Source organism: Manacus vitellinus, unplaced genomic scaffold (genome assembly GCF_001715985.3).
Source record: "Manacus vitellinus isolate BGI_N305 unplaced genomic scaffold, ASM171598v3 scaffold_1_pilon, whole genome shotgun sequence".
NCBI classification, from domain to species: domain Eukaryota; kingdom Metazoa; phylum Chordata; class Aves; order Passeriformes; family Pipridae; genus Manacus; species Manacus vitellinus.
Window position 1 is genome coordinate 38,184,024 of NW_021939396.1, and position 25,415 is coordinate 38,209,438.

The 25,415-nt window shown below is 37.6% G+C and overlaps 1 protein-coding gene across 1 annotated transcript; it reads left to right on the forward strand.

The window, feature by feature from the left end:
- Positions 1-387: 387 nt before the first annotated feature.
- Positions 388-25,122, forward strand: LOC103755437 (kinesin-like protein KIF20A). The gene is made up of 18 exons (XM_018076273.2): positions 388-534; positions 1,744-1,818; positions 4,944-5,063; positions 5,937-6,075; positions 6,162-6,346; positions 9,742-9,838; positions 10,314-10,505; positions 10,600-10,711; positions 12,180-12,251; positions 14,219-14,365; positions 14,978-15,143; positions 16,824-16,994; positions 17,669-17,808; positions 19,257-19,422; positions 21,073-21,190; positions 21,273-21,340; positions 22,958-23,077; positions 24,276-25,122. The coding sequence occupies exons 1-18, from the start codon at positions 403-405 to the stop codon at positions 24,549-24,551; spliced, it is 2,496 nt and encodes an 831-aa protein (XP_017931762.1). The 5' UTR covers positions 388-402; the 3' UTR covers positions 24,552-25,122.
- Positions 25,123-25,415: the final 293 nt, after the last annotated feature.

A 25,415-nucleotide genomic window follows, 5' to 3' on the forward strand; every position in this document is an offset into this window, starting at 1 on the left:
TCCCGCGCGCGCCAAGGTAGCGGCGCTGCCCGCGCGCTCCCTGAGGAGGGGCCCGGGAGCCTCGGGAGTGGGGATGGGTCGGACCCTGGGGACAGGGGAGTGTTGAGCCTTGCGGGGTGGGGGTGGCGACACTTGCAGCTGGATGAGAGCAGTGCCCAGTGAGGCTGTTAGCTTGTTTTCCCTTGTGTGTTTCTTTCCCAGGATAACCTGCCAGTTGTTTTTTTAAGATTCCTTCATACTCCCAAACTTCTCCAGGTGGCCTTATCTTCCTCAGAAGTGCTTGTTTATATACAAGCTGCCCTCATCTTTGTTTTGTTCCGCCTGTGTTTTTGTCTGTTCTCTGAGAAAATGATGGGCTTTTTTTTCTCTTTTTTTTCCTTACAAGTTCCTTTACGCGGAACAATGGATGATGAGGGGAAAAACTATGTTTCTGCAGAAATGTCTGATGTGTTGGAATCAATTTCTTTTCTGAATGTTGAGGGTAAACCTTCACCCTTGGAGTCAACAGTATTGCCTAATATGGAGGAACAGCAGGTGTGGATTGGTTTTACAAGATGTTTTCTGGCGATGCTGGGGGTTTTTTGTTTGTCTGGGGTTTTGTTTTTGGGTTTTGTGTATTTTTTGTTATTGTTTGGGATTTTTTTTTAAAAAAAGCTTTAATTCTGACAAATATTTCTTTCATAAGAACTACTCTGCTTCTCTACCCCTAAGATGTGTTTGACTCTCCTGCTTATTTCTCATTGCTTACACACAGGTCATAGCCAGTATCAAATACGCGTGGTCAATGCTATGTCATGTGCTAAGCTTTTGAAAAAAAAAAAAATTAGGGACTTCAGTAATTACACTTTGAATGTAATGAGACTGTGCTGTTCTTTTTAGTAAGATGAAAAAGCATACGAACCTGTGTTTAAAACTTGTTAGGTGCTTGGAAATAAAATCTATAATGCTGTGCTCTGCACTTGAGGTGAAGATAGTATAGCAATCTCTCCTTTTTGGAGTGGTAAGTTTCCTGGCTGACTTTTCCTCAGGTGATCTAATTTTGTATGATTAGTGGAGTGCTGGTCATGGGACAGCTGGAGTAAATCCATCTGCTGAATGAAAAGTTGCCTAAGTAAAGACTTTGAAGCTCTGTGAGAAAGGAAGAAATGCTAGAATCCCTCTGAAAAGCTCCCTACTATTATTGTTTTACCTGTGTGGGGAGACCATTGTGTAACGGTAGAGGGATGGAAAAGCCCTTCTTAGCACCTGAGAACTGTTTCATGGGTGTTACTGTGAGGAAGATGAGTGGCTGGTGCCTGGATGATGGTAAGGAATTGGTTTCTTGAGGCTAAGAATGTGTCAATCTATTAATTGAACATGCTCCATACAAAATGGAAGTGCAGTACTGTTTAGCAGGTGTTAGAAAACACAGCTTGAATTCAATACAGAGGGAGACCAGAAGGTGGAAGCAGTGCAGTTTTATGCCTGGGATAGTGTGCTCTTTTAAAATCAAAGTACTAGCTTTGTCATGAAAGAATGCTAAGAAGGGGTGGCACACAAAAAAGGTGTTACTTAAGGACAGTAAAAGATAAAGAAGCAAATGGAAGGTTAGAGTCTGAACTTCACAAGGAAGGAAAAAGTGAGGCATTAAGATCAAATAGGAAATACTGCATCAGATATGTATGCTGATATGAGTGATTTGGGGCTGTTCTGCTTAAAAAGTGGCAATTGTAACTGTGTTTTGTGCCTTTTTTTATTGAATAGGTATACCAACCTCTGAAAGTCTTCTTGAGAGTGAGGCCCTTTTCTATAGCAGAGCTTGAAAGCCATGAATCTCAGGTTAGTTTTGTAGAATTAACAAATAAGTTTTTCTTCTCTCCCAAAGAACATGCAATCTTGTAAGGTGGAACTTTTTTACATATGCCAGGTACTGCTTTCAAATAGAATTACTGGACACCTAGATAAATGGGATTTTTTTTTTTTTAATTTTTTAAACCACAGTTTTTAATGATTTGTAGGGTACAGACATGCACACCTGTAGCTCTGCAAAATTCCACTGGGTAGGCTGTTTAAAAATTGATGTGACTCTTAACTCTGTACAGTGCTCAAGAAACAAAGGGATTTCATAGAAGAGATTATGCAATTCTAGGAGTAATTTGGATATCTGACCCTCGAGCTTCTTTGAAATGCTTGAGTAGTTTTCTACCTCATCCTGGTTACCTGCTGCTCATCCTGTCAAAATGTTCTATAACCTGTACCATTTATACTGTCAGATTCAGATGTTTCGGTGTTTTACACACAAGTGCACACACAAACATGCAGAAATACTCCCCTCCACCGTGATCACTGATGCAAAGAATTCCTTTAGCTGTCTTTGGAGGACAAGGTCCCTGCAGTGTATCTGTCAGCCCTTGTCTTTGCAGGGTCTCTGATAGACCTCTAGTTCCTGACTTGTTCAAAGGATTTAATATTAGTTCTGATCTATGTTTTTTAAATTGGTTTTAAAAAATGAATTCTTGCATTTGATCTACAAGAGCTGGAACCCTTTGTATTGTTTTTATTTGGATTATCTTCACACACCAGCCCCCTCCCTGCCCTCAACTTCCATTCACCTTTCCTTAGGCAGCTCTTATTGAATAGTGTGTACTGCCCCCGTGCTTCCAATACAGTAAATTCCACAGTCTGAACTGGCTCTAAGTGTAAATTCATTTGCAAAATCAGACTGTTTTATGAGTTGTTTGTCTCATTGCTCTTTGGGGTTTGACATTTCTGACCTCCTGACCATTAGAGAAACTATTTATTCTTAGAAACAGGGAGGAAAAGTGATCATTGAAGTTTGTACTAGATTTTTCTAAAGCTCTTGTCTTCATGTAGTTCATGCTAAAATAGTTGAACTTCCAACATATTAACTGTATAACCTGTTTTGCATGGGATTAAGACTTTTTTTCTCAGTGTCCAAAAACGGAGTGATTGAAAGATCTTCAACATCTTCAGTGTTTTCTATTTTCTTTACTATTACCTGAATCCAAGAGGAGAATGCTTGGTGACAAACGAAAAAAAACCACACCCCACAAAACAATCAAGTAATCCCCCCTTCCTACCTCTTTAATCAATCAGATTAATTTTATTTTTACCTCTTTTTTTTCCTCCCTGCCATGCATAATTTTCAGGAAAGCATCTTTGTTCCAAATATGTGGCAAGAAAAGACAAAAGTAGAACCCAAAACCTATTTTTTATAGCTGCAGGCTGATGCTTTAAAAAGAGACAATCAACAGATTAACTCATCTGTTGTTGCTTATAGTGACAATGATTTCTGCAAGTAAAGCTTAAGACCTCTGGAAGAAATGCTGTACTCTTGATACAATCAGTGATTCCCCAGAGTCACTTGCAGGAGAGCAGGAAGTTTTGGGTTTTGAATATAAACAATGTGCATAGTGCCAGAAGTGGCCTAGCTCCTGCCACTTCAGCTGTGGGATTAGCTGGAGGTGACAAGCAGAGCGACATGCTACCAACTGGCTCCTGTATTTGCAGATCTGACTACTTCAAGGCCTCTATTCACAAATTTCTATGAGGCCAGTGGCAGCTGATGGCACATGCTGCAGATCTTGGATTATTCGGTAGCTCCCTAGGGTTTGGTACATCTGACCTGCATTCCTGTCCCGGTGGTGTGGAAAGAATGTTAAAGACTATGTTTAGAGCCTGGCACAGTGAGCAAGTGGTTGGTCAAAGTTCAGAAAGCAGCTTCTTAGATCTTCTCAGAGTCAGAATATTCTCAGTTAGAAGGGACTGACAAGGCTCGTCAAAATCCAGCTCCTGGCCCTGCACAGAACAACCCCAGGAGTCACACCACGTGCCTGAGAGCATTGTCCAAATGCTTCTTGAACTCGGACAGGCTTGGTGCTGTGACCACTTCCCTGGGAGCACAACCTGGGAGGCACAACCACCCTCTGAGCGAAGAACCTTTTTGTAATGTCCAACCTAAACCTCCCCTGATACAGCTTCCTGCCATTCCCTCAGGTCCTGTCAGTGGTCACCTGAGAGAAAAGATCAGTGCCTGCCCCTCTTCCCCAATGAGCAAGTTGTAGACAGCTATGAGGTCTGTAGCAGCTAATAAACATACTTGTTGATTGAGGCTCCTAGGAAGAGCAGTACTTCCTATGTACATGCTACATATGGATTATTAGTCTTAACAGCTCTGGCCAGTGTCTGAATATAAATGTCAGATTTAGCTACAATCAATCCTTGCAGCTGATGCATCAAGACATTGTTAAGATATACTGGTAGTTCAGTTTGCATTTTTGGTAGCCAGTCTGGTGTAAAATAAATTTTCCTTTGACACTGCATCCTACATTTATCTAGTTAGTGAGTTCTGGGTAATTGTATTTCATCTTTATTTAATTGAGAAATGGCAATCAAATTACTTGAAACTAATTCAATTTCCTTCATTACTGGTGAGACCATCTATCAATCAAAGGATAATGATTTAGACTTATTTTACTTTATTAATACTGCTCATAGTCTGTTTCACATTGAAAATGATTGATGTGGAAAACCAGTAGATCTTGGTATAGCTTTGTTTGTGTAAGTCACTGTCAAAAAATACCAGCCTTTAGAAAGTGTTTCCAAGAAAAAAAGAAGTTGCTGGAAGAAACACTAGAAAAAGTTTTTACCTCTTAGAAAACCCCAGAGAATCGCCTTAACTTTTTCTACACTCTGGCTCTCATGTGAAGTGGATATCTTTGTAGTTATGTGCCTCAAGATGATATATGCAAATTGGGCAACTCTTTATAGGTCTAGTAAATAGGTGAAGCCAGTAGGTTTTTTGGCTGTTTGTTTGGGATTTTTTTTTTTTTGGGAGTGTTGAGTTTGTTGTTTGTTTTTTGTTTTGTTCAGATAGCTTTTTTCCTGAATAATTTTGTGTGGTGTTTTGGTTTACCTTGTCTTGTTTTTTTTTTTTTTTTTAGGGTTGTGTAACTATTGAAGATGCCCAGACAGTAATTCTTAATGCACCCAAAGAGTCTTCTGCAATGAAAAACAGTGAAAGAGGGATTGGTCATGCTGTGCACAGGTTCACATTTTCTCAGGTAGGCAAACTTGTTTCAAATTTTTGGTTTTGTTTTTTTTCACTGTAATGAAAGCTGAATTTTGTACCATATTATGCAATTTAATTTTTCTTCTCTTAATTACATGTGGTGGTACTTGCCTTTAAAAAAAAGACTGCTTGTTAATTACTAATAAGCTGTCAAGAAAGCTGTGTTACAGTGGAGATGCCTATTAGATGAGACAAGGAAGCTTCTTTGGCAGTTCTGTGGTTTTCTTTGATTAGATGCTGCAGAAGCTTCTTGTAGGCACAAACTTACTCTGCTGTTCCTGCAGATGCTGTCATCTGGGAAGTGGTACAGGAAATCTTAAGTTTGTAAGCATGTATTTATGAACTTACTTTTGAAAGAATAGCAGCCTGACTATTTAAGCCTTCTATACTGAAGGTAAATTTCTTAACTCTGCCTACTGCAAGAAATCCTGTTCTTACCGTATCAAAAGATAAACAGCTCCAGGGATTGAATCATTTAGACTGTTGTAATGCTGATTTTTCTCATCAATTGTGGGTAACTGGTGCTGAGTGAGAAGGGAGCTTTACATCACCAGCAGAGCTCTTGAAAATATCCACAGCATGTGCTCAGTAGCATTCTGAGCAGTTTATATTAGGAGTAGGAAAATATTCAAAAATGAGTGCAAGCCTGAGTGCCTCTCAGAATTAAGCAGGCATCCTGTGAGAACCCAAGAGAAAACGTTGAATCAGAAGAGGTTCAGGCAAGACAGAAAACTAAGCTGGTATCTCCTACCCAGCTTGCTCTGAAAAACTAGTCACTGTTAATGAGCGCTCAATATTTTGATTTATTAAACTTCTTTGTGCCATTTGTCACTCCTTTTTTTTCCTTTCTCCCCTTCTCTCCAAGGTTTTTGGACCAGAAACTACTCAGAGTGAATTTTTTGAAAGCTCAATGAAAGAAATAGTAAGAGCGTATGTTAATGGAGTGAATGGACTGGTGTTTACTTATGGGGTTACAAATGCAGGCAAGACATTCACTATCCAAGGTATAAAATATTTGCATGTAGAAAAGTACACCTATAAAAACCAAGCTTATATGAATGTCTACACTTAATCTTTTAATATTTTTAAGGGACTTCAAAAGATCTTGGTATTTTACCTCGCTCACTTGATGTGATTTTTAACCACATAAAGGAAAGACATTATCTGAAGATGAACTTCAAACCATATTTGAGCAATGATGTGAAGAAACTAGAAGATGCACAAGTTAAACAAGAAGAAGCCTTAAAAACTGCTATTCTTGCATCACTGAAAGAGGTCAGTGACCAAATACTTCCTTGTTACTGAATGAAGCTCCCTAAAGCTCTTCTGTAAGACAGGAAGTTTTTAAAATTTCTATTCCACTATTGATTCTTTAGATTTATATATATCTACAGTATGGATACTTCTTGAACCTTTGTATAAGAGAACTAGCTGTTTTTGGAGCTCGGGGTAAACTGGAAGAACTTCTGCAGCACACAGTTCAAACCAAAAACCATTGCAAAGCCAAATCTGAATTTCTATAGAAAAAGTTTCCTCTATAGAAAAGCAGTTCTGACACTGTGGTGACACTTGCCCTTGAAAAGTCTGAGAGTTATAGGACCTATCTAAAACCTGCTTTTTGTTAAGTGATTTTTCTTGTAGGTCAGGTTCCCAGGCTGGACCTTGGTGCAGTCATTCAAGTGACATTACTAGCTCAGGAGAGATGATGGCAAGAAGAATCCCTTTTGGTGGAAGACAGTCTTAAGGCAGATTAAAAAGTTTATAAACCTGTGTTTTATGTACCTTCATAAGAAAAGTTTCTGATTCAGCAAGTGAAGTGAGATGCCACAAAATGAATGTCCTGAAAGGATTCCAGTCTGCTTTAAGGGATAGTATGTTGTCTTTTAACTCTGGTCTTTGAAGATTGTAGGTAGAATAGAGAAGTCTTTATGGTAGCAGCCTCCTGTTCTTATTATATAGTAATTTCTGTTTCCAGTGTAAGAAACCAATCTCACCAGAAAATGGGCATCCTCATGTGGCTATTCTACACTTCTAAGCCCAGTTGCAACTTGTCACAAGCTGTCTGGCTTGTTTCCTTTTGTTCAGAACATTTTCAACCTGAACTGTGATTTTGTGAATTTAATCCCAGAAAGCTCAGCTGATTAACGTTCAAGGCAACTCTGAACGAATTCTGGGAATTATAGAAGTAATGACTGACTGGATTTTCTTTTTTCTGTGGTCTTTAATACTAACATTGTTAAAGTACTCCAGTTAACCCTGAAAGAATATCCTTCTATGAATCAAATTCATATGTAAAGTTCCACTCTAAATTCTGTTGCCTAATTTAAACTCTGCAAACCAAAACTTTGTTTAGTCTGAGTCTGGTTACTTCTTAAGGAAATATCTTGGACAAAAAACCAAAAAGATGCTAAAGATTGCATATTTATTTTGAAAGTGTCTGTATGTGCATGTACAGGGATGAGGATCTTAAAGAAAAATTGAGATGATCAGCAGGATAGTAGGTAAATATTTTTCAAAACTTTATGGAAACTACAGCTTTGGAAAAAGGAAGAAGCAGGAGCTCAACATCTGGAACAGGAAGTCAAATATCTTATTTTGAAAATTACTCTGTACAAATATTCCCTTCTGTTAAATCAGTCTGACTTATTAATGGCTTAGTTACTGAATGTTGCAGTAGGCGATCTAGATGCTGATGCCCTGCTGTGAAAAGCAAGCAACCCTCCACTATCAGGAAGGAAAGGTAAAAATGCATCAGGAAGCTATTACGTGGCAAGACCTTGTTTGTGTGGTACAATTCTTCATAGTTGATAACTCAGCAATCCCCAGTTCTGAAGCTGTGCTTCTTGATAGTTTGTGAATGAATAGCATCACTGTTTGGATACTCACTCAAGTTTGTAATCTGAGAAGAGATATGGTTTAGTGGGCTTGGTTTTAGTTTACATAGATTTCTGTAGGCTCATTTCCCAGGCTCAGTTTACACGTCATGCAGAAAGAGCTTGCTGTTCCTTTCATTCTCTGTTTTAACTGCCTGGAGTTACTGCAGTGCTTACTGTTCTACTGTTTGTGTTCCATATACAGTACTGTTGCAAAAGCTCTTGCTTAGCATGGTTCACACTCTCTCTTTCCTTCCCTTTCTTGGTTCCATTCATGGGATTAAATACTGTTTTTTACTGGATTAAAAGTCATTTGCGTTCCTATTCCCACCTGTCCTTGTATTTTCTATTAATGTCATCTTCTGTTGTTAGCCATGTCAGTTCCTGTTCCCACTTGTTTTCAGGCATTTTCCTGCTCTTTTCTGCATTTGGTATTATGATTTGAAGAACAGTGTAGCAGTGTAGCTAATTCACTCACTTTTGTTGCAATACCTTTAAAAGATCTTACCATGCACACAAGCACTGTGGTTACTGGGTTTCCTACTGTTACATTTTTGACATGCATAGATGGGATACCATCTGTATCAGTCCCATACCCTTTATGGCTTTAGAGTTCTGCTTTGTACTTCACAAACAATGAATAGAATCCATGCTGTGCTTATAATTCTAACTGCTCAAGAAACACAACCATATAGACAGTACAGTCTTTGCAAAATGATCACTTGTATGATTTTTTTGTAATTTATTTTATGCTATTTATCTTTAAAATGGAAGATCTGACAGTACGGCTTCATGCTTCTCTGTTTATAAGAAATCTAGTTTGGCTATGCCAAGTGGGTAACACTGGTGTCAGTAGTCAATCCATAACCAACTTAGTGCTGCATTTGAATAGCTAAGACATAAAGGTTTGCTTCTCTCAATCTGTTCCCTTCTACTGTAGGATGACCCTCTATCAGTAGTGCGTTTCGGGAAATTAGAGTGAATGTCCTGAATTATGTGGGGCTATAAAATACAGGGAGGTAGTATGTAGAGATGTTGGAATCTCTAAATAGTGGGAGTTGCTACTTTGATACACTAGTTTTTCCAGAGGTAATTTGAAGCCTGTGCTTTGGTGAATCTGTGCAGGTTCTAAATAACTTTGCTCATGTGAAGAAATTCAGCAAATGTGTGCGCTTAAAGAAACTATGCTTTTATCTATTTTTAATGGCCTTTTAATTCAGTCTGAATTAAACCAACCTAGACTGTTGGTTTTTCAGATCTTTAAGTCCTTTATGAAGCTATTATTCCGCTCTTAAAGTAAGTTTGACTCATGCTTTCACAGACCTGGCACTGATTTGCAACAAGCAGACAAATTAGTAATCTCTGTTTTGGTTTGTCCATTGTCTACCACCCTGTCAATAACTCCTAGGGGAAACCTACTTCTCCAGTACTTTTGGTTGACTGAAGCACTGTTCAGATTTGTCCAGTTGGTCATAAAGGCATTCTGGGCTGCTACAGTCTGACAGAATCTTGTTTCTCTCAGGACTGTGAAGTTAAGTCTCTGATGTTAGCAGCAACTGGCCACCAAAACAGGTTGCTGGAAGTAGCAGTGAGCAATAATTCTTGTGAAGGAAAGAGTGTTTATTGATGATGGTTCATTGTTGTTAAAAATATTTCACCTGAAGCCAGGTAAGAGTGGTATAGCACTTAAAACTACTTCAATATTTAAATCTTAAATACTGGAATTACTATAATTTTTAACTTCTGCTGTCCTCATAGTCTGTCCATGTGGATATAATGGTCTCTTATTTTCTCAAGGAGACAGAGAACATCTTAAATACTGTGACAAATATCTGTGATGTGAAGTCAGAGCCTTCCAGCTGTACTTCAAACAGTCATCCTTCTAATTCACTAGGTAAAACGGAAAACTTTTGTGTGGGGGGAAAAATAATAGAAACTAAGAAATATAAGAGGGTAACTATTGGTGGATTAAAAAAATCTCTGTATTATACTACAAGGTAGATATATATACTTTTTGACCAAATTTTAATGTCTCAGCTCTGAAGAAGACGCAACTGTAAAAATATTTCAATAGTTTTGGTCCTTTTGGGGAAGAGGCAGACTTAGTTCTGCAAAGATAATGTATAAACTGCTGGAAGCTTGTGGTAAAGTGGGGGCAATAGCTTAGAACTTGGGCATATTCTGGGTACAGATGACTGCTGAGAAGTTTGAACATTCTTGGGTAAAGTCCTAGTTACACAGTACTGTTTATGTAATTGTATAACACAGGTGTATCCAAGCCTTCTCCTCTTAGAAGGTTCTATATACTGAATGAAGATTTATTAATGAGTTGGATGGTCTTTGAACTTTTTTCTGTTTTGGGTTAGCAGAGAAGAACTTTGTTCCACTTGACATTCATAGGACTAATATGCACCAAAGAACACAAGCATCTGTGTGGATTTCCTTTTGTGAAATTTATAATGAATATGTGTATGACCTATTAAATGTGTTATCTACGAAGTCTCAAAGGCGCAGAGTTTTAAGAATTTGTGAGGATCAAGAAGGAAATTCTTATATTAAAGGTAATAATGCTGTTTTATGACCTAGGCAGTTTCACAGAATTTCTCTAATGATCAGAAGTGTATATAAAAGGTCTCTTTTTTTCTTTTTCCACAGATTTAAAGTGGATTAATGTTCAAAGCACTGAAGAAGCCTGCAAAATACTAAAAATAGGAAACAAGAACCGAAGCTTTGCTTGTACTAGAATGAATGAGCAATCAAGTAGAAGGTTTGTTCCTCTAATTATAAGCATATTCTAAAGGAGGAGGGGAAAGAGGGGACTTTAGAGTATGTTTGAAATGAACCACCCTCCAATAGTAGTTTAATACTTTCCTTGACTTATTATAGTTTTGCTATGAAATTCTCTCTGAAAGAAAACTAGGAGACACTCTATGACTTTATTAATAGCTGGACTTGGGTTGCTATTCGTATCTTTGTACAACCAAAAATATCAAATCACACTAATTTTTGAGTGCCAGCAGGGCTATACATCTTGGCAAATGCTAATGGGTGCTGAGTGAGAATGGCTGTGTGAGGATGTTGAAGGAAAAGCTGATTAATTCTTCATTACTGGCAGTATAATTCTTGTAAACCTTGAGCCTGTCACTAGGGTATGTAGGAAGGAGCAAGTCATGCAGTATCTTGCAGTGCTGCTAGATTATCTAGATGCTTTTAGATTGCTGTGTTCAGGATGAGCTTACTTGCTACCTTAAGAATTGAACTCCTAGCTTTTACCCAGCTCTGGAGAGGGACCAGGGAGAACCTGGCTTTTGATGGAGTGGGAGAAAATAGAGAAGGTGGAATAATTTCTATTGAAAATGTTGCCTTTCTTGATTTTAATGACCTCTTACTAATTTGTACTTTAAATGTGGAAGGGCCATCTTGTATTTTTAGCTTATATAATCATAGTGTTAGTAAGCCTGCTTTTGGCTAAAAAGCAAGAGTTATATTATTCTGTATTAGCCAAAGACAGTTGCTGTTAAATTTCATGCTTTTCTGAAAGAGTTTTGTGTTTAGAATGCCTGCTGCTTTAGGCATATACTGGAGAAGTTTGTCTTTTGTGTTTCCTGACTTATCAGATAAACTGGGAACAGGGCACTTCTGCTTCTGTGACTTTTCTGTTTGGTTTCAGACAGCATGTCCACTGCTTTTCTAGCTTGATGACAAAACAAGAGTAACTGCATTTCGAGTGTTACACATTCAACCTTTCTAGAAAACAGAATTATTTCAAAACTGAAGAAATAACTGTGCATATTGAAGTAGGCAAAATTATAGAACTGTTTAACTTTAGCTTAGTCCCTTCCCTCCACCATTTATTTCTAAGTTGATTCCTCAGATATACCGAATTTAGATAGTGCCTAAAATTTCTATGCAAAGTGGCTACATGAGTACTCTTCTTTTGAAGAGCAGACTTAAGTGAAATGGCTTGTTTTTTTTCTCCAAGACAGTTTGTAGGCTTCATGTGATATTTTTCCTTTTCCTGTATGTAAAGAAATAGAAAGTCACAAAATACAGCTTTTGTTGCTGCTTTTTGCTACTGAATGAATGCATTGCAGAGGTAACTAATGTAAAGTAATTAATTAATTCTTGCTCTTTCTTGAGCACTGAGCCTTCTGTAGCACACAAATTTTACTTTGCTTCAGTGACTGCTTAATTTTCATAACTGTGATTATTAAAAGGACTTTGTTCCATTCCAGTCACAGTATATTTTCCATCAGGCTGCTAAAGCTAACTGACGAACAACAGCCACGTGTTCTTGGAGTTTCAGAGTAAGTGAATGCTTCACATGATTACCAGAATGTAAATATTTTGGAAAAGTTGATAAGGTGTAAGCATGGTAAACTGGTGAACTTTCTGTTAATAAATAAATTCTCTGAGAGCTGAGACAGAAATCAGGACTGGCCACATAAAACTGACTGGAAGCCCAAAAGGGACAGGTGTAGAAGTGTCTTCCTGTCTCTTATTCTGTTAAGGTTTGGCTGGAGGTAACCTGTTAGAACTGTCAGTAGTACATAAATTGAGGGAAATATGGATATTGTCTTACATAATGGGGAGGTGGTGACAGAGCAGTACTATATAACACACCACTATATGTTCTGGTAAGCAGAATTCAGGTGGCTGGCTGATAGAAGCTGATCTCTAAAGCTGGGGTGCAGCAGTTAGTGCTGAAGACCCAAGGTGCAAACTATGCCAGTATATAATCTTTCTACTTTGGGACCAGATTAGAGTTTATCAGTTGAATGTTTGTGGCAACATATTTGATGTGTTCCTAGAATTCAAATTAAAGTCTATCATCCAAAAAGAATGCAGGTGACATGCTCTGAGATTGCTCCACAGCCCACTCTACAGTAGCAGGGGAATCATCAAGTGATTTGCTTAAACCATTCTCCTAATCTAAAATGCTAATGTAGGTGCACACTGAGAGCAGCATTAAGTCCTTATGCTTAAGTCTGGGTTTTTGTGATTTAGAGGAAGCAGCCTAATATTTTGTCTTGAAGCCATTAAGAGAGCTTTTTTGGGGTGGTGGTTTTTTTTTCCTTCTGATGAATTATCCATTTAACTTTATATGGAAACATGAAGACAACCTATACCAGAATGTTGTAGTTCAGTCCTAGATCCTACTGATTTCTCTCTTTTTCTCTGCTAAGCAGAGATGGTAATAAATATACCTCACTGTGAGTTAACACCTTCTAATGTCAGATGCTACAGTGATAAATACTCTTAAGAAAAGATAACTTGAGAAAATGACTGCATCTGTGCTTTTTGCTGTATTACCCTGGCAAAGCTTGTAGCAGCTGTTAGGTGAATGACAGAGTTTGTATATTGCTTAAGAAAGAAAAAATCTTTTCATCTTGTACTGAAACAGATAAAGAACATAAGACCATACCCTTTCACACAGTTGAAATATGTGCCTTAATAATATATACAGAACTCACTTCAGCTGTGTGAAAGGTTATGGTCTTTACAAAGGCATTATTTTATTTAAATAGATTTATGAATAAGTGAGTAATGGTTTGGTCACATAAATTATCCAACTTCCAGAGCTTCCTGTATTTCAAGGACTGTCCTAATATGAAGTAAAATTGATTAAATTCCTTGGCTATCAGAGACAGTTCAGTGGTCTGAATTAAGTAGCACACATTGCTATAGCCAAGCAAACCAGCTCTAAGGTGAGCTGGGAAGGACTTCTGACCTGTTTGCAAAAGGGAACAGGTGGTTCTGTATCCAAAACAGGCAGACTGCAGTGCACTGAAGCTCACTGCTATCCTGCAGTCCTCTCAGCACTTGAATTGGTTAAGGTGATTGCCAAAGAGCCTCACTGTGCAAAACTGTTTCAGAAATTCATCTCATCCTGTCTGAGAGTACTTACTTTAGAATTACAACAAAATATGGGCTTCTAAACTGAATTCTGTGTTAGGATGCCTACGAAGTTTTAGATGAATGCTACAAGCAGACTACTTTGTGCTTAGTAGACTATCCTTAGGATCAGCAATTTTGTTTAAGGATCTTTATATACAATGGGAAGACAGATAAGTTAGTGCTGAATACTGTGTGTAGTGCCTTCTGGACAACAGCTCGACATTGAAGTACAACTAATTCTGTGATCTAGGCAGGCTGAAAAAAAAAATCACTCATTTGTGCTTCAGACACACTAAAAAATAAGAAGTTGTGATGTTCTATTTTCATACCACTTATAAATAAGTTCATATGCGTGTTTTGGATAACTTTTCTGCAGGTTGTCTTTCTGTGACTTGGCTGGATCAGAGAGGTGTAATAAAACACATGTCTTTGGAGATAGACTAAAAGAAGCAGGAAATATTAACAATTCTCTTCATATCCTTGGAAAATGCATTGCAGCATTGAAGCAAAATCAAAATCCAAAGTAAGTGTCAAGTTGTTTACAACATGCCAAGTTTTAGGTTGAAACCCTAAGTATCCCTTTACGTTTCTGCAAGTAGTTTGCAGAGTCAGAAAAATGGAAATCTAGAAAATTTTGTAAGCCTTCCTTATTACAGATGTCACTGGAACACCTGAAAAGAACATTCTTGCCCTAAAACTGTTGTTTGTGGGGAACTAAAAAAGGCAATTTGCAGAGAACTACTATGATTTTTTTTTGTGCGTTTGTGCGTATAAACAATGTACTTTGTGTACAGAACTCTCATTTTGTCCTCTCCCCTTCCACCTCCTACTTATACAGGTAGATTCATCAGGCAGCTGACAGATGTCCTGTATTTAGCTTTTGGCTTGTTCCACTATCTGCTTTGTAACACTAGGGAACTGCAATGCAGACACTAGATTACTTTTAAATAGTTCAGCCTGTTGCAGAGCTTATGAGATCCAGCAAAGACCTTGCTCTTTGATGTGAAATAGCTTAGGCTTAAATATGAGCATGCTACAGGATCTCTTTCCTGAAAGAGAGAAACAGAATTGAGGTAAGCTACAATATCCCACAGTTTTAAAAATTTCGTTTCACAATTTTTTTTTTCTCCATGAGGATGAAGCCAAGCTATATTCCATTCAGAGAAAGCAAACTGACTCGTCTGTTTCAGCCATTTTTTTGTGGGAAAGGCAAAGCTTGCATGATTGTAAACATCAATCAGCATGCTTCCACATATGATGAAACATTACATGTAATGAAGTTTTCAGCTATAGCCAGACAGGTAAGAGTGCATCTACTTTCTCTGCTATTCTGCATTTTTTTAATCACTATTGGTTTGTGAAATGATCAAGTTGTATGGATTTGAGTGGGATTCTGACTTCTGATGCATCATATCAATTCTTCTGCATGTGGCATCCCTCTAAAAGGCTTCTAGTAGTCTTGCCCATCCTCAAAACTATTTTGGTGGTAAGAAATTAAAGTAACTGTAGCTGGCTGGCTGTTCAGTTTTATACCACCCGTGTTCTGTGTTAAAAAAAAAAAGTAGTCAGGGCACTTTCAGATATGACTGATTATACCATATATCTGAACAGATTCAAGCTTTCAGTTCAAACTTTTGATGAATTATTTAACTTGTGTGCAGTTAAACATCTGTTGCACAAGATGACAGTTATTCACAACTTCTTGGATAGTTGGTAGTAAAAGGAGTAACTGCTTTCTTATCTGCTGCCTGAGATCTTTTGCACTTGCATTTCTCCTGTTTAGCTAAGTGCAAGTAATTAATAACAAAGCAGCTTAACAAACCCTTCCTCCAGGTCCCTGGGTACCCTTGGGTTGATCCCATCTGGCCCCACAGACTTGCATGTGTCTAAGTGTTGTAGCAGGTCACTGACCATTTCCTCCTGGTTTATGGGAGCTTCATTCTGCTCCCTGTCTCTGTCTTCCAGCTCAGAGGGCTGAGTACCCAGAGGACAACTAATAAAGACTGGGGCAAAGAAGCCATTAAGTACTTCAGCCTTTTCGTCGTCCTTTGTCACTATATTTCTGTCTGCATCCAATAAAGGATGGTGATTATTCTTAGCCCTCCTTTTATTGCTGATGTGTTTGTAAAAAACATTTTTGTTGTCTTTCATGACAGGAGCCAGATTTAATTCTAGTTGGGTTTATATTCCATTTTTTTCCTGCTTAACCTCATGATATCCTTGTCCTCTTGACTTGCCTGCCCTCTTTTTTTCTGCTACCTCTGTTTGTCAATCTCCCATTAAATTCAGGACTTGGTGTCGATGTTTGGCCTTAATTTCATTCAGGTTCCCTGGAAGCTGCTGTTTGCAGGGAGTGGGCCTCTATCGACAGTGGGCTATGCTGTATTTCATGACAGAAATAATAATTTTTTAGTCTGGGGCCATGGATTAGTTCTGACATGTTACAAGTCTGTAATAGCATGTCTAATATGATCTCAGAGAGGATGATTTGTCTAATTTTCTTCAGCTGCAACTTTCATCATGAGTGTGCACTGTAGAGATAAACTTCTCTGGTATGTTGTCTTAAAACATAGATGGTTAAAATCTTTATGTAACTACCATGAGTTGCTGAATTCTGGTCATGGTATTTCAGGAAGAGCAAATGTTTTACGGATTTGCTGCTTTTCATTACTTTTTCATTACTTTTGCAGGAAACTATACTAAAACCCTTTTATTTTAGAGGGGGAGAAACTGCCTTTCTAGACAAGCATAATAAGTTTACTGGTAGATGATCTTTCCATTTTTCTTTTTTTTTTTTTTTGAGTATTAAAGTCTTATATTCATATTGATTTATTTTTTTTTTCTGTTAAAAGACATATAAAAATTCATTAATGTTCTTGTAATCGTTAAATATTGTGTAAATACAACAATGCACTCGTGCCACTTCTTCCTGGTATTCTGCAATACCGACAGCATTGATAAATCAACTCTGGATTTTCCAGGTTATCCAGACAATCCTACCCAAAAGTTTTGGTTATTTTTCACCCAAGCTCGTTGGAGGTGATGGCAAACCTATCGTGCACTTTGATGCTAACACATCTGTAGATGACTTTCCTGACAGTACTGAAACCTCTGCAGAAGAGGAAGTGGACATCACCATTCTGAGTCATGAGGTAGATATACATCTACTTAAAATTGAACCCAAGAAAGCAATTGCTATTAGTTATAATATCTAATATAATCTATATTAGATAATTCTCTAATATAATCTTTCACCATAGGATTTGTGCTGGGAGCTGCGTCAAATGGGATGTTTAAGCTTATGCTTAGTGTCAGACAGACCTAGACTTCAAAGTGGCCTAGTTCAGTGTAGTTGTGGAAGGATGCCTGTGGCTTTCTAGTTAGATCAAGTGCTAAATTTGGAATTCAACCGACTGCTCAACAAGAAGAGTAAGGAAGCAGCATGTGTGTTTAAAATAACATTATTTAGTTGCTTGTGCTTTCTTGGAGACAGCAGGAATGAGTTAAGATGCAACATTTTAAAAGCAAAGCAACACAATCTAATAGTAATAAACTGTAAAACTCAAGTAGGCTTTATGCTAAACTGTTGTAGAAATTAGTACTAAAATGCCAAAACAGCAGTGAAGCTTTTGATAGCAGAAACCATGAAGAAGGACAAAGGTTGTCTTTGCAGTAGAAATTCATGTTTGAAAATACTTAACCTTTGGTGCAGTCACCTTGAAAACACACACTTGTAAACATACCCTCTGTGACCTGTATTTTGTTTGACATGCATATCAATATGTGTTTCTAGCTTGTTTTCTGAACTGAAATATGTTAAATTTAGGACCTCTTGAAAACTACAGAGAACTTAAAGGAGAAGCTAGTTGCAGAAAGGCAAAGTAAGCTCCTTCTGGAGGTGAAGATACGTAAAGAGATGGCAGAAGCAATGTTTCGACAGCTGCTGGAAACAGAAGAAGCCTGGAGGCAAGTCGTGTTTCAGTCTTCTCTGAGACCGAAAGGATTCCACATATGTAAATGCATGCATATTTACATATATACATATATATGTATATGCATACTCATGTTACTTAGAGAAGTTAGGGCTGGACAGTTTCAAAATCTTTGATGGAAAGGGGAGAAAGAATATTAAACTTGTACAGATCAGACTCTTCCCATGTACAATGAAAAAGTAATGCTGCGTTCTGTTGAACTTTTCTCTGTTTCATTTGTAATTACTGGAGCTTGTCCTGACATGTTATTACTATTTAGCAGATGTGCAAGATTTTTACAGGTACCCCACTGAGGTTTATGATTGTGCCAAAACATACACATTGCATGCATGTGCTTAAGGTAGCTTGAATTGTATCTCTCTTGTGAGCTCTTCTGCGTGACTTACGAGCCACTGTTAGTTTACTGTCTTATAAATTACATGCCTGCCTACACTGATGTTACTAACTTGGGGATTTTCAAACTGAATTCACTTCCTCTTAACTCTTCTTTAAATCAATTTCCTGCTGTTTGAGTTGTTAACAGAGAATAACACCAAGTTGCTAGCTGAGCACACTATGGTTCAACACCTGCACTGACTTTAGAATTGTTTGGTTGCCTTTGGCCAAACACATGAAACAACATTGATGTTTTTCCTCTGAGGTGATGTTCTGTGTCACTGATGGGGCATGTTTTTAAATTGTGGCAGGAGTAATGTGTAATGTATTGAAATAATAGATGGAGAGGGACTTTACACAAGAGCATGTAGTGACAGGACAAGGGGGAGTGGATTCAAACTGAAAGAGTGCAGGTTTAATTTAGATATTAGGAAAAAATTCTTTACTGTGAGGCTGGTGAGGCCTCACAGTAAAGGTTGCCCGGAGAAGCTATGGATGCCCCATTCCTGGAAGTGTTTAAGCACAGGTTGGATGGAGCTCTGAGCAACTTGGTCTAGTGAGAGGTGTCACTGCCCATCACTGGGAGGTTAGAACTAGATGATCTTTAAGGTCAGTTCCAATCCAGGCCATTCTATGATTCTATGAAAATGAATTCGGCATTTATCTTTAATGGAAAAAACCCCGCATCTGAAACCCAAAGTAAAAGATACCCCCTGGAAATATGCTTCAAATATCACATCTAAATGGGCATAATCATTTCTATTGCTCTATGTTGGTAGATTTTTTTTTTATAAAACTTTTTGTTTGACAGACATTAAATATATGTTCTTCTATAGCACTTTTTTTGGTATATGCCAAGTAGAAGTTATGCTTTGGGTAAAGTGTGTAGGATCATTGAGATTAAAAAGGAGAACAATACTTCTTGATCTCTTAACTTCACTATTTATGATTACACAAATAACTTTGATATTGCCAGTTGAATACAGGTAGCCAAATATAATAGCTGGAATGCAAAAATATTAAATAAAACTAATATGTTCTCCTCAGCAACCGCTTGGAAGATATGAAAGACAGTTATGAAGAAAAACTGGAGAGCAAATTTGAAATGTATAAAGAGGCCATTAAGAAACATGCATATATGTGTGCAATGGAACAAATTGAAGACCATTATGTTCCCGTAGAAGAATTTCTAGCTGAACAAGAGAAAGTTGAGGTATGATTTGACTGCCACTAAAAAAAAACGTGTACTAGCCTTTTAACTGTAAATTTTGCTTTTCTGTAACAGAATCATTCTGAATTTCTAAATATAACACTGAGCAGTCAGAATAACTAGCAGTTGTTCAGCCTTGCTCTTCTGGTGTTCAGCACTAACCATAAGGATACAGATGTCGTCTGTCTGACACTATCTAGTGCATATCTACTGCACTACCTAGTGCATATCTGAACTTCTTGAACTTTGAGGCCACAGTTCAGTTAAATCCAAGTCATCTTTATCTCTGCAGTGCAATGATTGGATCACCTAGAGGAACGGTGTATACAGCAGTCTGGCTTTCTGGAGATCTTTGAGTAGAGTAAAATGCTAGTCTGAAAGGGCAGTGAGGAATTTGGTACAGGGTAGCTATTTTAATTATAATGGATCTCTGCTCTGAAGGTGACAGGGGCAGGATTATGGGACAAACTAATCAGAAATCAAACTTTGTGCAGGAGAGAACTGAATCTCCTGGATGTATTTAAATGTAGAAATGCTCAGAGTTGGCATCAGTAAGTTGTTCCTTTTGCAACTCAGCCACGTTAGCCATGAGCAACTCGGTTTTCTAACCTCTGCATAGATGGTTCAGTGTATCCAGGCAGCAGATGAGACCTGTGGGTCTCGCTCTTTTCAGAAGATATGTAGTGGAAGATTAGAACTGTGGTGTACACCAGAGGGGCTTTCTCACTGCAGTCTCCTGTTCTGGAACTGGTAAGACATTGCATTCCATGAGTAGGCAGATTCCTTTCAGACATGAGAGAACTGGGTTTCTGTTGTAGATTGTGATATAAAAACACTTCTGCTTTTACTGCTTTCTGTTCAGGTGCTGACAAGCAACACTGTATTATGTAATGGCATCTCTTTTTCTAGCTCCTTCACATTTGTCTTTTTTACCTCACTTAGACTGTTCTTATGTTCACTTAAATGCTACCTATGCACCATGTTGGGGTGACAGAGAAGAGTTCAGTAGTTCAGTGGTGCTCTCTGTATTTATATCTGCATCTTACAGTGGCCAAAAGGCTGCATGAGGGAAGATTCAAAGGACAAGATGGATTTAGTAGCAAGTCAGATAAGAAAGTAATGAAATCCCTAAGATGTAAAAGTGTTAGTTCACATAGGAGAGCATAACGTGAAATCTGAGCAGGCAGCTTCAGAGAACCAGAATCAGATGAATAACTTTTCTTTATGGTGGCACTTGTTTAATTTCTCACTCTGAGATACCATCCTAGCAATCTGACAGGTACTGAAAAAGAGATTGAGATTAAAATGTAGTTCTCTGAAGTATGTTCTTCCTTATTTAGCAAACTAATTGGCAACAGTATTTAACACAGATGCACTAAAGTTTCCTTTCTGCCATATGATTACTTCTAGTACAGTTTGGAAATCTTCAGACTGGAAGAGTTGACTCCTGTGTAAAGTAACTTCTTCCTAGAAGGTCTTTTGATCTGAGTGTTATTCTTTACTGTGGTTTCCTAACCATAACCATTGCACCTTCTACCTGTGAAATTATTTAAAATTATATATACATGTGTGATGTAATTGAAGGATGTGCAGTAGTGCATCAGATCAAGTAGAAATATAGACAAATTCTACCATATTCCCTTATTTTTTCAGGATAGAGAGAGGAAAATACTGCAATTGGAAAGGCAACTTGATGAACAGTCAGGGAAGCTACAGGCTCTGGGTAGTCTGAACTCAGATGTTCTGACTACTGAAAATAACATGGAACGAGGTAGGAATCTAATCTGGGTATTCAAAGTTCAATTTACTTTTGGTAATGAATATAAACAAGGAAACTTCTCTTTTGCCTATAGATCTTATGGACAGGACAATGAAGAGAGCCAATGAAGGATTACAGAAACAATGCGAAGAGAAGGACGAGGTAGCTCTTGCTTAGTATGTAACAAATTTGGGGATAACAGTTGTAAGCTCTGTCATGGTTCAATGCTTAAAAATCTGCACTGTAGACAAAAGCATGAATATTCCTGCAAATGGGCATCAAGTTTACAAGAAAGCCCTTGCCCAGTTGTGGATGACTTTTGCCAGAACTTGTCTGTGTTCTGACTTGACTTTAGTTTGTAAAGGAATCTACTACTGTAACAAGTATTGTGAACATGGAGTAAGTTGGAAGTGAGGAAGTATGTAGCCTTGTGTTGGAATTTATTGTAAACACTGCTGCCATGGCCTCAGTGTTTTCCTTCCTGAAATGCTGCCTGCTCCTGCACAAGGGAACAGTTACAGAATCTGGTAATAGTTTTGATCTAGAGCCAAAACAGTGCCTTAAATTAGTCCTTTCTGGAAGTACTAAACTCCACTATCCCCTTAAACTTAAGTGAAGAGTAATGCCTCTGTTCATCAAACAAGATCCCTGTGTTCTGAATAGCATATAGAGGTGGGAATTATGAGCTTCAGGCTCTGTTATGGAAAACATTACTTTTTTTTTGTTTTAGGTATGCATTTTTAATGTATACCTTGAGTGATCTTCTTGTAAGGCTACAGTTAGTTTCCCATGTTTAAAGAGGGTGGGAAGAAGGGGAGAGACAAGCCTTGCTCCTTTCACTAATAACAAATAAGAGTAGGGACTGGAGAAATAGTTTCCAACTGGGTCTAATAAAACATGTAAATGGAAAGTGAACTTAAATCCCTTTCTATTGAGAAAGAGTACTCCAAAAATAAGTTTGGCCTTGCCAATTTTAATGTCTCAGGTAATGGCCCTGGCACTCGTTTTCTACTCCTATTCTTGATGAAGGTGTAGCTCTCTACATGATTTTCCTATGTTATTTTTCAAATTGGGGTGAAAGTTTGGCTTTTACACTTGACATGGGTTTACAGTTATTGGTTGTTTCATGTGGCTACAAAGTGTTAGAGTGGTGAGATTGCCTGGCAGTAACTGATGTGACAACAGTTTAAAACAGCTGGTTCCATCAGTGCCCTTCTGCTGCTTTGCCTCACATATCAGTGCATGTGTGATGAGTAATTCACCACTTTTTTCTTCCCATTCAGCCATTAAACGTGGGCAAAGGGTGTGGGTTTTTTTAGCAATCTATATATTTTCCTTCCAACCTTGTAGAAGTAAATTAATTATAACATTAATGTTTCTGCTTAAGAGTTTCTTTTGCCTCTTGGGACTTAATCCATTAATATTCTCATCAGAAAGGTGAGGTCTTCTGTGGTAACTGTGATCCAATTCTTTATATGAATGGTGTTAATGAGACAAAAATGTTCTTTTAAATACCCTTACTGACATGGAGCAGGCTGTTCCAGAAGTAGCTGAGTCTGTGCTGCTGTTCTGTGATTGACAAGTCTATGCAAATCTAGTAGCTTCAGCACAATAGCCTTTGAATGCTCCAACTGTATTTTATCACCCAAAACGATGAGTTGGGACATTAGAGGTTGAGAGAAGCAGACTTCATCTTCCTTGTTTTGATCTTGCAGTTTGCACTGTTCTAGTCATAAGCAAAATTAATGTAAAACATGCTGTCATGAACTTTATTTTCAGCTTATAAAGTCTCTGAAGTTTAAAATACAGAAACTAAATGAAACCCTGCTAGAAACTAATGAAGGTTACAGAAAAATGGCAGAAGAAAACAGTCAACTGAAACACACAATCATGCTCAAGGTTTGTCAACAATTTTAAAAGCAACTTTAATATGGCTTGTATCTATAGTTGTACTGGATGCTTTTGCATCTTTATACATTTCAGATTAGCAATTTGTTTGGATGTTAGCACTTCTTTCTGCTCCTAACTTCCTGAATTGTGAATTCAAAGCCCTTGTGTTTTCACTCCTTGACTTTGAATCTTTTTTGACTCAATTTTCAGCTTAAGGCATAGACTTGATCAAGTGGGTAACTCTCTGCTGACAAATCTTACTAATCTAAAGATGCCACAAATTACTGTCAAACAAAGAAAATACTACTTAGAATTCTAGTCATGAAGTGTGTTGCTGAGGCAAGCAAGGTGTCAGTGCACAAATGTTAGTGCAATGAGGCCTAAGTATTTATGGCTTTAAAGCTACACTGACAGTCCTGCCAGGGTGGCCAAGCTGGATAAGAGATATGGGCAGGTAAACTGTTTAATACAGAAATAGAAATCTTTCCTTCAAAAGCAGGGACTTCCTAAAGTTTACAGCATCTGACCTCAGATATCAACTAGATTCCTAGAAAAAAAAAAATGCAAATTTTGAACTCTTGACATTTTTAGTCTATGACTCACTTGTAATCTGCAAGTGAAGCAAGGTGGCTATAATACTCATTAATGATGTTTTCTTTGAGCATTAAATTATTTTCTGCATACTTTTTAGTCTGAAACTGAAAATTATTTGACTTGACCTTCTTAATTGGAAGTCATCTTCCTGTTCATTCTTAATCAGAAGGTGACTTTTTGTTAACTACAAAGGTTAGAGAGCATATTTAATACTCTGTATTTTGCCCACTCAAAGCATTTATTCAGTCCTGGTTAGCAGATTTATGACATGATAAGAGTTTTGATTTGACCAGTTTTGCTTTCAGATATTGCAAGACAGGAAAACCACCTTTATTTGGTTCCTAGAACAACATGAATTATTTGCAAAGTGTGGCTAAGCATTTTAGCATCAGCTTTTTAGTCAGACTTTGTCTCTAATTAGATTTGGCAGCCCTATAGTTTGCTGGTTTTTTAATTACTTTAATGTAATTTAGAGGAAATGGGTACTGAATAGCCATTTGGCATAGTAATAAAGGGTGTTCATGGGTACAGTAGAATAATCTGAACCAGAAAATTAACTACATTAGAAAGACCTTGGAGTGTTCACTTACTTAACGCAGCCTTATCCTCATAGGATCAAGAAATAAGCAGTCTTCAGATCTGGGCTAAATGCGTTTTCGAACTTGAAGAAACAGTGTCTTCCCTGCAAAAAGAACTTGAAGAACGGAAAAAACATTTCTTTGTAGAGAAACCAAAACAACAGAAACCCGGGAGAGGTTTGCTGGCCAGCCTGAAATCCCCAGTAGCAACCACTGCTTGTACACCTCTTGGTAAAGGCCGGGGGAAGTATGAAGAGGCTTCACCCTATTCAAGAAATAAAGTACTGTTGCCTCACAAAGCAAAAGAATAATATTCGATAAATCAAAGTGTACAATTTCTGGGCTTCTTTATCAGTATTAAACTGCTGATAGCTCTTTCTCACTCTTAGCTACCATCTTCACTGTCATGTTAACTGACAGCAAAATGTTTAATACAGAACTTTTTCAATTGAGTTGGGTTTGAATTTAGAGCTATGTAAGTTTAGGTCTAAACCTGTGCTTTTACTGTTGATATAGGGGTGTGATTTGACAAATATATATTTTAATTCTTGAGTAACTGCTATCATGGTCTTCTATACTGATAAATGTGTGGTTCATGCAAAGTGGGATGATTCTAATCTGCTGCTAATTATGTTTTTAAATGATTTTATTTCATTGTTGATTTGTAGAAATCAGATGGCTCATAAACTTAACCTCAAGTAGCTAAAATAGCTTGATTCTTCAGTTAATATTCTGGCTTTGACCTGGAGATTGCCTTTCTGGGACCAAACTAAGCAAACTGCTAAAAGAGGCAATAAAATGAGACCTTATCTGGCTCCTTGCTATTTTTCAGCTAACTTGGCTTTGTAAAGAAACTTGTTTTTAATATAATTTGAATTTCCACTAAGAATATACATTAAACTTTGAAAAATCTACTTAATAAAATTTTCTATTGCTAAATTAAGTTGCTGTTCATTTTATAAAGCAGTAAAATCAAGATAAAGAAAGATAATAAAATTAGAGGCCAAATGATCATAGTGATTGATATAGGATGATCTTGAGTTGAAAGAATCACAGCCCTGATTATATTACTTAGCTGTTATCTAGTAACTTAAGGTTGGAAGACTGGAATATGATAAAATTTGAAATAGACTTCTTAGAGCCTTTTCAGTCAGTGAGGGGGGAGCTTTTTTCTA